The sequence below is a fragment of the Asparagus officinalis genome, chromosome 10 (assembly GCF_001876935.1).
Source record: "Asparagus officinalis chromosome 10, Aspof.V1, whole genome shotgun sequence".
NCBI lineage: Eukaryota > Viridiplantae > Streptophyta > Magnoliopsida > Asparagales > Asparagaceae > Asparagus > Asparagus officinalis.
In genome coordinates, this window is record NC_033803.1 from 47228526 (window position 1) to 47245326 (window position 16801).

At 31.4% G+C, this 16801-nt stretch overlaps 1 protein-coding gene across 2 annotated transcripts in view; it reads left to right on the forward strand.

The window, feature by feature from the left end:
* The window catches only part of LOC109825066 (ras-related protein RABC1), a 26140-nt gene continuing 11265 nt past the window's right edge, over positions 1927-16801 (forward strand). The window contains exons 1-3 of one of the 2 annotated variants that reach the window (XM_020391778.1): positions 1927-2100; positions 2182-2343; positions 4797-4865. In XM_020391778.1, the coding sequence (XP_020247367.1) occupies positions 2205-2343; positions 4797-4865 (208 nt within the window). In that variant the 5' untranslated portion in view covers positions 1927-2100; positions 2182-2204. The remainder of the gene's footprint in view (positions 2101-2181; positions 2344-4796; positions 4866-16801) is intronic. The other variant, XM_020391777.1, reaches the window with a different exon arrangement.

Here is a 16801-nt window from a genome sequence, read left to right on the forward strand (position 1 = left end):
TCACCATATAATTACTCTTTTGCTCTTTCTTTACCCCATCATATCTTACTATAATCGACCCTAAGCCCATACGAACTTAAAAACTCTTTTTGTACGTCAAGAGGTCATATATCCGGTCTGACCTTTAATATGGGTTGTAATTGGGTCGCAATGAATTGTTGAGAGGCCCTAGATTGACTTGCATTATTGCCATGCTGCCCACAAGTGTGATTGTCCACGAATATTTTGATTTCAAGTCTATTTTCATCTTTAGGTGGAGAGGCAAATAACATCCACGGGCAATTTTTGGCCTCCTTAAACTGATAAAAAACTCGAATACGCTTCGGTTCATTCTTTCCAAACTCGTACTTGGATTATTTTTTACCATGGAGTAGTATAGCAAGACCAATCTTAATTCCTTCGCACTTTCAAACCGTTATCCCTTACAGGTTAACGCAGTGTATCACCAAACAGGAATCCTCTCTGTTCTGTTAATCATGTCATCAAACATCAAAACATTATCTCCGGAAGGATTGTCATTGGGAATCCTATCTAAAACACATGTGGTCGTCGACAAAGGCGGGTTATAGTCTATACTTTTTGAGTTTAAACTGCTAGAAGCGCTACAAATATTAAGAACACAAACAATTAATCATAAACTACACAAATAGTAGAACAGACCCTACAACAGCTAGAACCAATATTATCCCAGCTAACACTAACAAAGGCAACAGAACATACGCTTGCACTAGAACTTGAGTTAGCTGGAGGCAGAACCAGCACGATATCAGTTTGGACCGACCCCACAACAGTTAGGACTAACATTATCTAGGCTAGGACTAATAGAGGCAACAAAACCAACGCTTACGCTATAACTAGTGCTAGCTGGGGTAGAACTAACATGAATTCAGCTAGAACTGACCCTACAATAGCTAGGACTAACATTATCACAGCTAGCACTAACAAAGGTAACAGAACCAACGCTTACACTAGAACTTGAGTTACATATATAAATGAGTGAGGGTCAACAGAGAGTCGTCGATGGGGAGATCGAGGAAAGAGTAAGTTGTAAGGTTATCATAACTATCCTGTATAGAAGCATCATCTGCTTCTTTATTAGCTTGCATGTGAACCTCTTTCAGTCCAAGATTGTGGCAATGCTCCATCATAGACGACAGATTCCTCTCGTTCTCAATAGGAAATTTGAAACTTCCATTCGTTTCATCTTTGTATGATAAACTTAATAAATCATTTGGAAGATCTAACATCTTTGACATATCAAATTTGAGGTCCAGAATAGTGGTTGAAGAGTTAATCTTCATGAATACTGCTTTATCCCCCAAAGAGACAATGCAGATGATGTCCTTCTCAGCCATTATGAAGGGAAGATAAGAGTAATGGATCGAATTTTAGGATAAGTCGGAGTAATAAAGAGAGTGATGGAGAGAATTTTCGTCTAAGGAGGAGTAATGGAGAACTAAATAGTTATTGCTCATGATAGTGTAAAAAGGGGGGAACTTTCCCTCCATTTCTTCCATCATATCGCATTAATAAGAAATGAATACTGTAGCTTTTGGGGATGGGTCGTCGCCTCGGGAAGAATGAGAAAGGCAAGTTCGGGTTTTTGACAAAATACAATCTGCTTTTAGTATGATTCTAATGTGGAAGAGCATTACTACATTAAACGTCACTTTTTGGGGCTTATCCACATGAGGCAGAATACAAAGGTCTGGTCACATGAATTTTCTGTTTTTGGGGGCTGGACACATTTTCCCCTATTTTTTTATAAAAATGAAGAAAACACCAAAAAATAAATAAAAATTATTTATAGAATACGATGGAAAAGAACTCTCCTTTCATTTAAGTGGCCCCACAACCCGTCACATCCTAATCCAGTTTTACAGTGCCATGTTCGCATACGTTTGAAGTCTACAGATCATTTTCCCTTCTTTTAACACCCCACCGCCTCCGCTCTTCTTTCTTCTTTCTTTATTGCCCTTCTCAACTTCCCCGCTATTCCTCTCCCTTTCCCTTTACTCTCCGAACAAATCTCGATCTCCAATCCATCCTCTCAAAAAACCCTGACTCTTTCCTTCAATCCCAATTATTCGAAACTTCAAGGTGAGGGTTTTCTCAGACTTGAAACCAATCCCATCTTTCTTCTCCCAAATTCTTCACTCATTAATTTCTTTTTTCTACTAGGGTTTGTTGAAGCTGTGATTCGTATGGATTCGTCGAGTTCGAGCCAACCGGAGTTTGATTACTTGTTTAAAGTTTTGATGATCGGCGACTCCGGCGTCGGGAAGAGCAGTCTTCTCCTTAGATTCACTGCTGATTCTTTTGAAGATCTCTCTCCTACAATTGGTTTGTATTTGTGCAATCAAGGTTCTTTTTGCTAAGTTTCTGTTCATTTTAGGTAATGCATTGCATGTTCACTTGACTGATGATAATTTTTCGTGTGGGCATCTAAAAGGGAATCTTGTTAGACTGTGGATTAGCAAATGTGTGCTATTTTTTAGTACTGTTATATGAGAGAAGACGGTGGAAATTTCCTCGTTTCTGATTACTTGGTCTTTATGTTTTATAGTAGATGGTTTGTGGTTTTAAGACTACAACTGAATGCGAGTGCTATGATTGTATCGAATGGCAAAGTTTAACCCGTAACTGGGGATGGGCGGGGCTGATTCAGCACAGGAACATTTGGGTAGTTTCTGACAGTAAGTATGATTTGTGCTCGAAGATATTGGTACAATTATTTTCAGTCACCATTAGAATCTGATGATTAGATGTAGCACTCGATATTCACAAACAACTTTCTGGCGAAAGATGTGGCGATTGCAATGTCATAAATGTATGAAAGATCCAACCACAAATGCAAATGGGGTTTTGTATCATTTTTTCCTCTTCTAATGTCCTATTTTCATGGGGTTGTGAGTATTTAACAATTAAATTTATTATTTGAGCCTAAACACTGAAATGGAATTAAGAAACACGTGCAAAAAATGAGCATAACAGAAACGAGAATGTTATGATGGATGTGGAGATATACATTAAGAGAGAAAATAAGAAATCATGACATTTTTAGAATGTTGGAAATTGCTCCTACTGAGGATAAAATGAGAGAATTGATTGAGATGGGTTGGCCATGTGCAACGGAGGTATCTCGCTATGTGATTATAATTAACGGAGCAAGGAGAACCAAGGGTAGGTCAAAGATAATTTAGCTGGAAACAATTAAGAAGGATATGATTGTGGTTACCTTAATGGAGGAGATAAATGGCAGATTGATTCATGTAGTTTATCCAAACATTAAGTGTAAAGAGTGTTATTTTGCTGCATTCTTTGTAATTTAAATTATGAAAAACACTTCTTGATGACAGCAGTATAAGTGGCAATGGTAATATTGACAGCCTGCAAACCTGGCTCGCAACTGGCTCTTTCTCATTTGATCTTTTTTTTCTGTCTTCTTTCCAAAAGATTGCACAAATTTTTTTAAAGAAGACATGTTATTGATTGATAGCAATGGAGTCGAAAGCAATGAGGTAGAAAAGACTGAAGAGTGGAATCTACCTTTGACATAATATAATTTTATGTTTGGTTTTGCAGAAGTGATCCATAGGTGGAATTCATTGAAATGAACATTTTTTCTTTATTTTTTTGAATGAATAATGTTTACATATTGCAACAGTTTTTGGGAAAAAATAAGTTAGGGCAGAAAACATGCCAAGATCAGTTTGAGTGCCTCATTCTAGTTTAGTACAAAAGTTGCGGAAAACAGAAAAGGGCCTGACATCAACTGCTTCTAGTCAATCTCAACTGTTTTGTTAACTTGTCAGCCTCTATTTCGCTATTACACTACTCAAAATTCTTAAGTACCATAACTGTCTTCTGATCTCACAACATCATAACTACTTTTCTAATAGAAGCAGTCTCGCAATAGCACAACTGAATCAAACAGCTCTGGTAAGTGAAATTATTTGATTACTCCCTATTATTTGAGTCATTCCAGCCATAAGCACTTTGGTTCTTTTGGATGTAGGGTAGCATGGCCTAAGCCCGACCAAGTTTCATCAATGGTTATCTAGCCCCTCATTTTGTTTGGTAATTTTCCAGTTATGATTGAAGTGTTGCATGACTCTCTTATGGTTTAAATTTTCTCTGTGCACCTTTTACTAGAGTATTTAAAAATAGTTCAATGTCTTGGTGTGGATAACTCATGGTTAATTTTATTTATACTATATGATGGATGGGTAAAACAAACATTAATATGTTTTAATATGAGCTCAGTTTAATGCAGTTCATTGTATATTTCACTTTGTTGGTAGGAGCAAATTTATTCCAATATTACATACGCCTAATTAAATTGTCATTTATTAAAAATAGAAAGGAGAAGAAGAAGAGTCGTGCTTATGATTTATCTGAAGTTAGTCAATATGCAGTGTCACTATTTTCTGGATCATGAAATTTCCTTAATTTTAGAAATATACTATGAATTTGAAGTTTTGAAAATTAAATAATTATATAAATTTTGTCATTGCTGAAACTCTTATTTCTGTTGTTCCGCCCTTTTCTTATCTTGTAAGAAGAAATTATTGGTACTTTACTAATCATGGGAAATGCTTTTGTAGATTATTTTTCTCCATCTTTGTTGTTATTCATCCTTTTTTTTTCCTTCACATATTCTCTTACAGTGTCACCTTTACCATCTACTCACATTTGAGCATGTTCTTGCCTATTAGTCATGAAGGATTGATAAGTGCTTCACCTTTACATTTATTTTATCAATTCTGTTTTCTGATGTTCTAGTTTTTATTTAGGTGTTGACTTCAAGGTAAAGATGGTTACTATTGGGGGCAAGAAATTGAAGCTTGCGATATGGGACACAGGTGACGTTGTTGTTTGTGATCGTAGTCGGAACTTTCATTTCGCACATTTGTCTATTACTTATTTCTTCATGCTGTCTTTCTATTTAACTCCAAAAGCAGTATTTATTGAAATTTGATCATGCATTTTGCTTTTCAGTCCCTTGCTTTTGTTCTCTTTTGTGTATGTGCTACTTTAGTCTGTTGCAGCTGGACATGCTTTTGACCCTATTGACAGATAGTCTCCTTCTTGGCTTCTAGAAGTTTACTTATGTTTAGTGTTCCTGTATTATTTATGATTCTCATAAGATTAGTTATGTGTATGAAACTTATCATTTAGTAGAAATTATATTACATCATTCAAACCAGCATTGAACATTAGTAGGAAAACTAGTCTACCCTATAGAAGATATTATCCTACAGATTGTGAGCGGAGAACAAAATTGTGGAACGCATAAGCAGGATGATCTCACCATGTACAGAAGTTATTAAAACAATATTCAAAAGTTCAGAAAGTGGATTACACCTCGGAAGGTGTAAGCATGTGAATATCTCCGTCACATTGGCGGAGAATTATTTTTTCTCCATACTATACAACAATAAAGCAAAAACATGTTTGCTGAAATGATAATTATGTTTAGGCTGTTTAGCATGATTAGAATTTATCTATCTAATGCATGGATGTGGAAGTTTCATCTTATTTGCATCTATTCTTGAACTACTTTTAAAAAAAAGTTACTAGTCAGTTCATTGTGCATGGAATGTGGATACAGCTTGGCATGAGTCTAATTATAACCAGAGTCCAACTAATTTCTTGTGTAATTTTATACATGGATTTGGTTCTTGGAATCCAAGACTGATTCGTAAGTAGGCCACATTCTTGCCCAAGGATATTAAATCAATCTAAGAAAAGTCTTGTATGAGTCTTTACCTGATTGCACCTCATTGTTATCCCTATTTTACATCTTTCTCCATCTGCGAGAGGATAAGTCAAAACAAGTTTTCCCCCTTGTAGTATGATTTAAATCTATCGACCATGACGGAATGTATTTAATCCTTTGCCTAGCCTCTAGGATTTATTTAAGCCTCTCCCCTGCCGTGTATAAGCTAAGCATTTGCTAGATGGTTTACATGAGATAAATGACTCACTTTTGTATTGAATTTATTTCTTGTTAGAGTTTTTCTCTCTCTTCCATTTCAATGACGACAGGGTCAAGCTTTATGATGATGGCAATGTGATTCATTCCTGTGTCTACGAGAGTGTCATATACACTTACCAACTTTCATTTATGTTTTCTGTTTTCCCATTCTCTCGTTTTCTCTCGTTGGACACCTAATATTTCTACTATATTAATATTTTTATTCCTTTTGCAAGTCAACCCCACGTCCATGTGTTGAAAGTGCTCTTGTATCTGTTTGGCTTTTATCATAGCTTACAATAGAAACTGCTTCACAAACTCACACTGAACTTCGAAAATAAAACTAAACTTGAAAGAGAACACCTTACAACAAACTACTCTTCTCCTTATATAGATTAGAGGAGAATAAAAGATACATATTTTAAGAAGACAACTGGCAAAGCACTGACAAAAGATAGTTGGCAGCGCACTGACAATGAGTCTTCTTTTCAAAAGTAGCTTTATTAAAGCTTTGCTTTTGAAAAAGCTTCTTTAAGAAGTAATGAAATTTGATGAGTGGCTCCCCGGGCTCAACTCATAATGACCTGTTTATTTTTTTTTCCTTTTCCTTTAAGGACTGATGATGGAACCTGATTCAGTATTCCCATAACAGCTTTCCAAATATCTTTTTCTTCGTCTTTTCTTTGTGCGTCTGGTAAAGTGTTGTCTTCACCACAAGAATCAAGGCTTTTACTAGATTGTGTCTCCATATTATCAAATACTTCAAAAAACTGTCTTTTCATATGATTAAGACATTTCTGCTGAATTTCAGCCTCAGAAGCTTGCGGGTATTTCCGCCGATTCATTTTGGCTAACTGCATCATAGGGTTAACCTTTTGAATCTCTTGAGACAGACTTTTCGAGAACACTATTATTTCTCTCTATAATCTCTTCAATTAATTTGACCTTTTCGTCAATAATGATTCCATTCCACCATCTACAATAGTGATTTTTTTTAGAATAGGTAGATATAAATCATCCTAATCAGACTCAAAGGTCCATGTCCATATCCATGAAATCTCTGTTTCAGAGAAGAAGTAAACAGCACATAAGCCTTCGATAATATTATTGTCTTTCATTTTTGAAATGAGAGGATGAGACTCTACCCAAGTCGAATATAATTTGACTATGGGTTCAGGTAAGATGCTTTAATTAAGCACTATAAATTGTCCACCAATTGTAGAACCATGAAGGAATTCCCTTTTTAAGAGCTTCTGGACAAAGTTTTATCAACCAGGTATACTTATTCTTTAGATTTTGATATAGAAATATATTATAAAATGCCTGCTTATATTCCCAATAATTAAAAGAATAAACTTCTTTTGTATTTTGGGCTTTAACCAGAGGCAAATCTTGGTTTGGGTTTAGAGCCCACTTTCTAGGTAAAATAACCTCTTTGATGCTACATTTACTGAAATTAGGAGGGACAGTTTTATTTTCAGATCCCAGAAATGGGTTATTTCCATTCCCTTTTGCATAATTAAAGTTTTCATCCAAGATCTGGATTTTAATGACAATGTTGGGTAATAATTGATATTCAAATATCTTGTCCTGATATTTTTAATATCTTGCATTGAAGAAACATCTTCTGGTTCTAAATATAAAACTGTTTCTGACCACCTTTTAGGTTGTTCAATTGGCTTCTTGTTTTACTATAGCCGAGAAAGGCTCAGGATTATTTTCTTGACTTACTTTATTTATAAGGTCATTCACAAGGCCTTTATAAAAGGCTGGGCTTTTAGCCTGGTTTCCTGAATAATTCTTTTTGGCCACAGTTCTCCATGAACTGGATTCAGGATTGGAACATTCGAAGAATTCATTAGGACTATAAGCCCTCTGAATATTTTGGGGTGAACTACCCCGGCCTCTCCCCCCTTAAAGAGGGATTATTCCGTTTCATGGGTACCCTGTAAAAATTCACGAGTAAGAAAATCAAGTAAGTAGTTATTACTATCTTTAATATATTCAATTTTAAATTCATACATAGCAAGTTCAGCTTGCCATCTGGCAAAGATTTGTTTAGAAACAAGATTTTTAACATCTTTTTCTATAACACTTTTAGCAGAACTATAATCAATGCGTAATAAAAATTCTTGATTAAGAATATCATCTCTAAATTTAGAGAGGCATTTAATAATAGAAAGCATTTCTTTCTTAATAGTTGAATAGTTAAATTGGGCTTTATCCCATTTACCAGATGTAAATCTAACTAACTGTTCTTTATTTTTTGTAGGATCGATTTGCTTTAAAATTCCTCCATAACCTAAATTAGAGGCATCGGTTTTAACAACTTTAAACCAATCAATATTTGTTAAATGAGTACAAGGTAGACATTTAACATTATTTTTTATCCTTTTAACAGCTTCAGTATGCTGATCTGTCCATGGTTTAGCATTCTTTTTTAATCTACTATATAGATAGCATTCTTTTTTAATCTACTATATAGAATAGCAGTGTCTTGAGCTAGATTTTTATAATAATCTGCAATATAATTTAGGGAGCCTAAAAATCTTTGTAGTTTAGTATCACTAATAATATCAGAAAATTTAGAAGCAAATTCAATACTTCTATCAATAGGAATTATTGTTCCCTTATGAATATTATGACCCAAAAATCTTACTTGAGTTAAGAATAATTTCATTTTGGGAGCAGATACTACTAAGCCATTTCTTATGGCTAAATTTCTAAATATTTCTAAATGTTTGACATGTTGATCAAAGCTTTGAGAGAAAATTAAAATATCTATATATGATAAGATGAAATCCGTATAAGGAATAAATATTTCATTCATGATGTTCTGAAATTCAGAAGGGGCATTTTTTAAACCAAAAGTCATAACATTTCATTCATAATGTCCGAATGGAACAACAAAGACAGTTTTATATCTGTCTTTTTCTTCAATTTGTATTTGCCAATATCCTGACTTTAAGTCAAATTTAGAAAATATTTTCGCATTATTAATGCGATTTAATTAGTCCCTTTTATTAGGAATAGGATATCTTATCCATTTTAAAACTGTATTTAGAGGTTTATAATTTATAACAAGACGAGGTACTCCTCTTTCTTGTTCAGCAGCATTATTAACATAAAATGCTGTACAGCTCCAAGGAGAATATGATTTTCTTATTAATTTTTTCTCTATAAGAGAATGTATTTCATTTTTACATAAATCCAGATATTCTTTATTCATCTGACAAGGTCTGGATTTTGTAGGAATATCTTTTTCATTAAAACCATCAATATATGCATCTAAATCTCTTTCTTTATCTAATTTAAATAAAGAAATTCAAATTTTAAAAAAGGAGGTTAAAAATCTAAAATAAGAAAACAAGTATATTCTAAATAAAATTAATAATGAAGAGAATCAAAAAACTCTTATAATATCAGAAAATAATTCTTATAAAGAACAAGATATTGAGAGTTCAAATTTTTTACGAATCTTAAAACAAATTACCTCTCAAAAATGGTACATAAAAAATTACTTTAGCTATAGCTGAACTTTTATCTCTTTTAGACTTGAATGGTTTTTTATGATGTTTATCATTTTTATTCTTTTCTTCTTTAAAATATTTTTTCTTTTTCTTAAAAGAAGAATGTTTTTTATTTTTAAATTCTTTTATTGGTTCTTTTTCAACTCTATAAGGTTGATCAAAAGCGAATTGCTCGCAAAATTCTCCTAACTCTTTTCTTTTAGTAAGTCTTTGAGATTTTAATTTGGTTTTTTAATTTTAAATCATTACATAATGCTAATCCTTCTTTAATACAAGCATTTGTTAAATATCCATAAGTAAGATTTTCATAGGGGATTTAACCTCCTTGTTCATCTCCTGAAGAAAAGAAAGAAAAATAGTAAATTTATATCCTTATAGATAGTCTTACATAAATAAATCTGTAAGATTTTTATGTCTGAATTAATTCCTTCGTCCTCTACTTTAAGTAAAACCCTTAATAAGGGCAAAAGAGTTAAAAATGCTCAAAGCACAGAATATACTTCTGAAATTGAGGCTTTAAATAAATGGACAATTCCTGCTATCCCTAATAGAGATATTTATAAAATAGGTTTTCTGGATTATAAATCCTTAATAACTATTAAAACTTTAGAACGAACTACAACTGTAGATCGTGATGAGCAAACAATACAATTGCTTAGTCCTATTGATATTGATCCTTATATGGATAAATATAATTATATTCACATCGGCTTAATACAAGTCGCCTTCAGACCTTTAACTTTACAAGGATTAAATGCATCAATATTAACTTGTCTAAGAGATGCAAGATGTTTAAATTGGACCCAGTCTTTAATGGGTATTATGGAAACTAGTCTTTGTAATGTCTATCCAAACTTAAGTTTATCTTTAACAGACCCCAATATATTTGAGGCAGTAAGTTTAAACATAAAAACACATGGTTATAATTTTATCTCAGGATCTGAGACTATAGCCATAATTTATAGAATTCACTGTAAAACATTAACTTCTTTAGCTCCAAAAGCTAAGATGCATTCTAAACTAGGAAAAACAGTTCTGATTGAAACTAATATTTTATCTTCAAATATAGCTGTTAATAAACAAATTAAATGGGATGAAATAAATTTCCCTGACAGTTGGGTTATACCTAACGCTGTTTAACCATAACCAATTATTAATCAAGAAATTGATCAAATAACTCAAACTGTTGATGGAGAAGTAGAAATTGTGTTTAATCCTTCTCGAACTATTCGTTTATCTGACGTAACAAGTACATCTAGAAGATCAATTTCTAGATCAGGTTCTTATAGAACTAATGATGTTAAAGGCATTAATATTTCTGAGAATAATATTCCTCATGGATTATATAAAGATAATAAAGATAAAGAGAGAAATTTTCCAACAAGCTCTGAAATGAGCTTTAGAATGTCAGGTTAATATGAATATTACAGAAAATAAAGATATAAAAAGATTTCTTAATAAGGAATTTTATGAAGAAAAACATAAAGAAATGAGAAAATGGTTTTTCAAAAGCTTTTCAAAAACTGAACAGCTTGAATTTAAAGACAAGTATTATACAGACTTGCAAAATAATAAAAAACTAGAATTTTTTATACCTTGGTTTTTAAAGTATTATATACAAAATCAAGAAAATCAAATTAGGGTTATAGAAGAACATTATAAACAGTGGAAATCTGCCACTGGTATGAATATAAGATCTATATATCCTCCAACAGATGCTTTAAAAATATCTGGAATTCATTCTAGTACTCTAGAAACTAATGCTTTTGTTAAACAAAATGAATCAAATGATGAAACTCTTAAAGAGTTAAATAAAATAATTAAACAACATAATTATACCAATTTACATCTTCAAGTTGTAGGAAAACAGTTAATAAGAATTGAAGATGATTTAGAAAAACTAATAAACAAATTTAATGAAGTAATACCTTCTTTAAAGGTAATAGAAAAAAATAAAATTCTTAATACTAATAGTGAAAAGGCAACAACCTCCTATAGATATTTTAGGAGATGAAGTAACCTCTGACATTATAGAATTATTAACTAAGAAATTTCATAATTCTAAATTAAATATTGTAGCTTCAACTTCATCTGTTATTCAAACAGATTCTTCAGAAGATGAAATTAATAATCTTCAAGATGATATATCTGAAAATGAGTTAACTCAAAATGAACTATTAACTTTAGAAAACCAATTTTCATCAATTAATAAAATGAAAAATCCTTCAAAAAGGATTGAGAGGTATTATTATAAAAGACCTACTCCTCCTGATGTGTTATTTGAAGAAAACGACACATATATTCAAAGTGATTATAATGGTCGAAATATTTATGAGTGGAATATAGATGGAGCATCTGACTCTCTTATATATTCTACTATGCATAGAATGATGATGTATTCTACTGTCTGTAGACAAAACGGTAATACCGATAGAATGATTGCTTCTTATATTTCGTGTGGTTTTACTGGTGTCCTTAAAGGATGGTGGGATAATTATTTATCCTCTAATGCTAGAGATGAAATTCTAAATGCAACTAAAATTGTTAATGGTATCCCATAAGAAGATGCTATTTATACTTTAATGTTAGCAATAACACACCATTTCACTAGATTATATCAAGATAATGGAGAAAGAATAAGGACTTTATTACAGAATTTTAGATGTCCATCTTTAACCCATTTTAGATGGTATAAAGATATTTTTTTAAGCAGAGTAATGATGCTTGATAATGCTAATAGCGCTCATTGGAAATCAAAATTTATAGATGGTTTACCAACTTTATTTGCTGATAAAGTCAGAAATAAAATAAGAGATGAACAAGGAGGTTATATCCCCTATGAAAATCTTACTTATGGATATTTAACAAATGCTTGTATTAAAGAAGGATTAGCATTATGTAATGATTTAAAATAAAAAAACCAATTAAAATCTCAAAGACTTACTAAAAGAAAAGAGTTAGGAGAATTTTGCGAGCAATTCGCTTTTGATCAACCTTATAGAGTTGAAAAAGAACCAATAAAAAGAATTTAAAAATTAAAAACATTCTTCTTTTAAGAAAAAGAAAAAAATATTTTAAAGAATAAAAGAATAAAAAGGATAAACATCATAAAAAACCATTCAAGTCTAAAAGAGATAAAAAAGAAATTCACGGTTATAAATGTGGAAAATTAGGACACTATGCTAGTAAATGTTATACAAAAAGAAAATAGATGCCATAGAAGATGAAGGTCTTAAAAAGACTATATAAAATAATGATTAATAGTGTATCTAAAGAGGATGAATCATCCTACTCTGAGTCAGAATCTGACGAAGATACACATTGTGTATGCACGACTGATAGTTGTGAGAAAAATGCTAACTATTGGAAAGCAATAGTAAATATGAATGGTTTATCCATTAACATGATATCTTCAAATCATGAAATTATAACTAAAATTATATCAGAAGATATATCATCTGAGACAAAAAGAGAATTAATAGAATCTCTTTTAAAAACTAAAGAAAAAATTGATAAACCTAACATTGAAAATGTTTACTCTATGTCTGAAGTTTTAAAAAGACAAAAAAGTTAAGCTTCAACCTATGTAGCACGGACACGGATCCAACACGATCATCCGACACGTCGACACGAGGCAAATCCTAAAAAATACATAGGATACGTGTGTTCGACACGTGTGTCCGACACGGACACGACACGACACGGCTTCATGTTATGTGTGTCCCTGCTTCATAGGCTTCAACATATAAATCTCTTTCTTTATCTAATTTAAATAAAGAAATTCAAGATTTAAAAAAGGAGGTTAAAAATCTAAAACAAGAAAACAAGTATATTCTAAATAAAATTAATAATGAAGAGAATCAAAAAACTCTTATAATATTAGAAAATAATTCTGATAAAGAACAAGATATTGAGAGTTCAGATTTTTTACAAATCTTAAAACAAGTTACCTCTCAAAAATGGTACATAAAAATTACTTTAGCTATAGCTGAACAGATATTTATACCAGATCTTATAGCTCTAGTTGACAGTGGTACAGATTTAAATTGTATCAATGAAAATTATACCTTCAAAATTTTTTGAGATCACTACACAGACTCTTAGTAGTGCTAATGGAAATAAATTAGATGTTAAATATAAATTACCTAATGCACATATATGTGTTCAAGGAAATTGTATTCCTATTCCTTGTGTTTTAGTAAGAAATCTATCCCATGATGTTATACTAGGAACTCCCTTTTTACACAATATAATGCCTATTATTCAAGTAGACACTCAAGGCATTAAAGCTACTTATAAAAATAATGAAATAATGTTTGAATTCATTTCTGATCCTCAAACTCGTTTATTAAACGAAGTTAGAAAAGTTATTCTTAAAGAAAATCAAATTAATTTTCTTAAAGAAGAAGTTTTATTTGTTCAAATAGAAGAAAAAATCAAAATGAAAAAAGAGTTATAACTCAAATAGAAGACAAATTTAAAATTACTATATGTAGTAATTTACCTAATGCTTTCTGGGAAAGAAAGAAACATATTGTTTCCTTACCATATATTGATGGTTTTAATAAAAAAGATATTCCTACAAAATTCAGACCTTGTCAGATGAATAAAGAATATCTGAATTTATGTAAAAATAAAATACATTCTCTTATAGAGAAAATTAATAAGGAAATCATATTCTCCTTGAAGCTGTACATCATTTTATGTTAATAATGCTGCTGAACAAGAAAGAGGAGTACCTCGTCTTGTTATAAATTATAAACCTCTAAATACAGTTTTAAAATGGATAAGATATCCTATTCCTAATAAAAGGGACTTATTAAATCGCATTAATAATGCGAAAATATTTTCTAAATTTGACTTAAAGTCAGGATATTGGCAAATACAAATTGAAGAAAAAGACAGATATAAAACTGTCTTTGTTGTTCAATTCGGACATTATGAATGGAATGTTATGCCTTTTGGTTTAAAAAATGCCCTTTCTGAATTTGAGAACATCATGAATAAAATATTTATTCCTTATACGGATTTCATCTTATCATATATAGATGATATTTTAATTTTCTCTCAAAACTTTGATCAACATGTCAAACATTTAGAAATATTTAGAAATTTAGCCATAAGAAATGGCTTAGCAGTATCTGCTCCTAAAATGAAATTATTCTTAACTCAAGTAAGATTTTTGGGTCATAATATTCATAAGGGAACAATAATTCCTATTGATAGAAGTATTGAATTTGCTTCTAAATTTCCTGATATTATTAGTGATACTAAACAACTACAAAGATTTTTGGGCTCCCTAAATTATATTGCAGATTATTATAAAAATCTAGCTTAAGACACTGCTATTCTATATAGTAGATTAAAAAAGAATGCTAAACCATGGACAGATCAGCATACTGAAGCTGTTAAAAGGATAAAAAATAATGTTAAATGTCTACCTTGTACTCATTTAACAAATATTGATTGGTTTAAAGTTGTTAGGATAAAAAATAATGTTAAATGTCTACCTTGTACTCATTTAACAAATATTGATTGGTTTAAAGTTGTTGAAACTGATGCCTCTAATTTAGGTTATGGAGGAATTTTAAAGCAAATCGATCCTACAAAAAATAAAGAACAGTTAGTTAGATTTACATCTGGTAAATGGGATAAAGCCCAATTTAACTATTCAACTATTAAGAAAGAAATGCTTTCTATTATTAAATGCCTCTCTAAATTTAGAGATGATATTCTTAATTAAGAATTTTTATTACGCATTGATTGTAGCTCTGCTAAAAGTGTTATAGAAAAAGATGTTAAAAATCTTGTTTCTAAACAAATCTTTGCCAGATGGCAAGCTGAACTTGCTATGTATGAATTTAAAATTGAATATATTAAAGGTAGTAATAACTACTTACCCGATTTTCTTACTCGTGAATTTTTACAGGGTGCCCATGAAGCGGAATAATCCCTCTTTAAGGTTGCCTCTGGTTAAAGCCCATAATACAAAAGAAGTTTATTCTTTTAATTATTGGGATTATAAGCAGGCATTTTATAATATATTTCTATATCAAAATCCAAAGAATAAGCATACCTGGCTGATAAAACTTTGTCCAGAAGCTCTTAAAAAGGGAATTCCTTCATGGTTTTACAATTGGTGGACAATTTATGATGCTGAATTAAGCATCTTACCTGAACCCATAATCAAATTATATTCGGCTTGGGTAGAGTCTCATCCTCTCATTTCAAAAATGGAAGACAATAATATTGTCGAAGGCTTATGTGCTGTTTACTTCTTCTCTGAAACAGAGATTTCATGGATATGGACATGGACCTTTGAGTCTGATTAGGATGATTTATATCTACCTATTCTAAAAAAAATCACTATTGTAGATGGTGGAATGGAATCATTATTGACGAAAAGGTCAAATTAATTAAAGAGATTATAGAGAAAAATAATAGTATTCTCGAAAAGTCTATGTCTCAAGAGATTCAAAAGGTTAACCCTATGATGCAGTTAGCCAAAATGAATCGGCGAAAATACCCGCAAGCTTCTGAGGCTGAAATTCAGCAGAAATGTCTTGATCATATGAAAAGACAGTTTTTTGAAGTATTTGATAATATGGAGACACAATCTAGTAAAAGCCTTGATTCTTGTGGTGAAGACAGCATTTTACCAGACGCACAAGGAGAAGACGAAGAAGAAGATATTTGGCAAGCTGCTATGGGAATACTGAATCAGGTTCCATCATCAGTCCTTAAAGGAAAAGGAAAAAAAAAATAAACATGTCATTATGAGTTGAGCCCCGGGGAGCCACTCATCAAATTTCATTACTTCTTAAAGAAGCGTTTTCAAAAGCAAAGCTTTAATAAAGCTACTTTTGAAAAGAAGATTCCTTGTCAGTGCGCTGCCAACTATCTTTTGTCAGTGCTTTGCCAGTTGTCTTCTTAAATATGTATCTTTTATTCTCCTCTAATCTATATAAGGAGAAGAGTAGTTTGTTGTAAGGTGTGCTCTTTCAAGTTTAGTTTTATTTTCGAAGTTCAGTGTGAGTTTGTGAAGCAGTTTCTATTGTAAGCTATTTCCTATAAATAAGATTGAAGAAGATATTATCTTAAGAGTGGGTAGCAGAACTCTGTAAGTTCTTTTCTTCTTCCTATTTCTTTTTAATTATATATATATATATATATATTATTGTAAGCCTATAAATAAGATTGAAGAAGATATTATCTTAAGAGTGGGTAGCAGAACTCTGTAAGTTCTTTTCTTCTTCTTCTTTCTTTTTTATTATATATATATATATATATA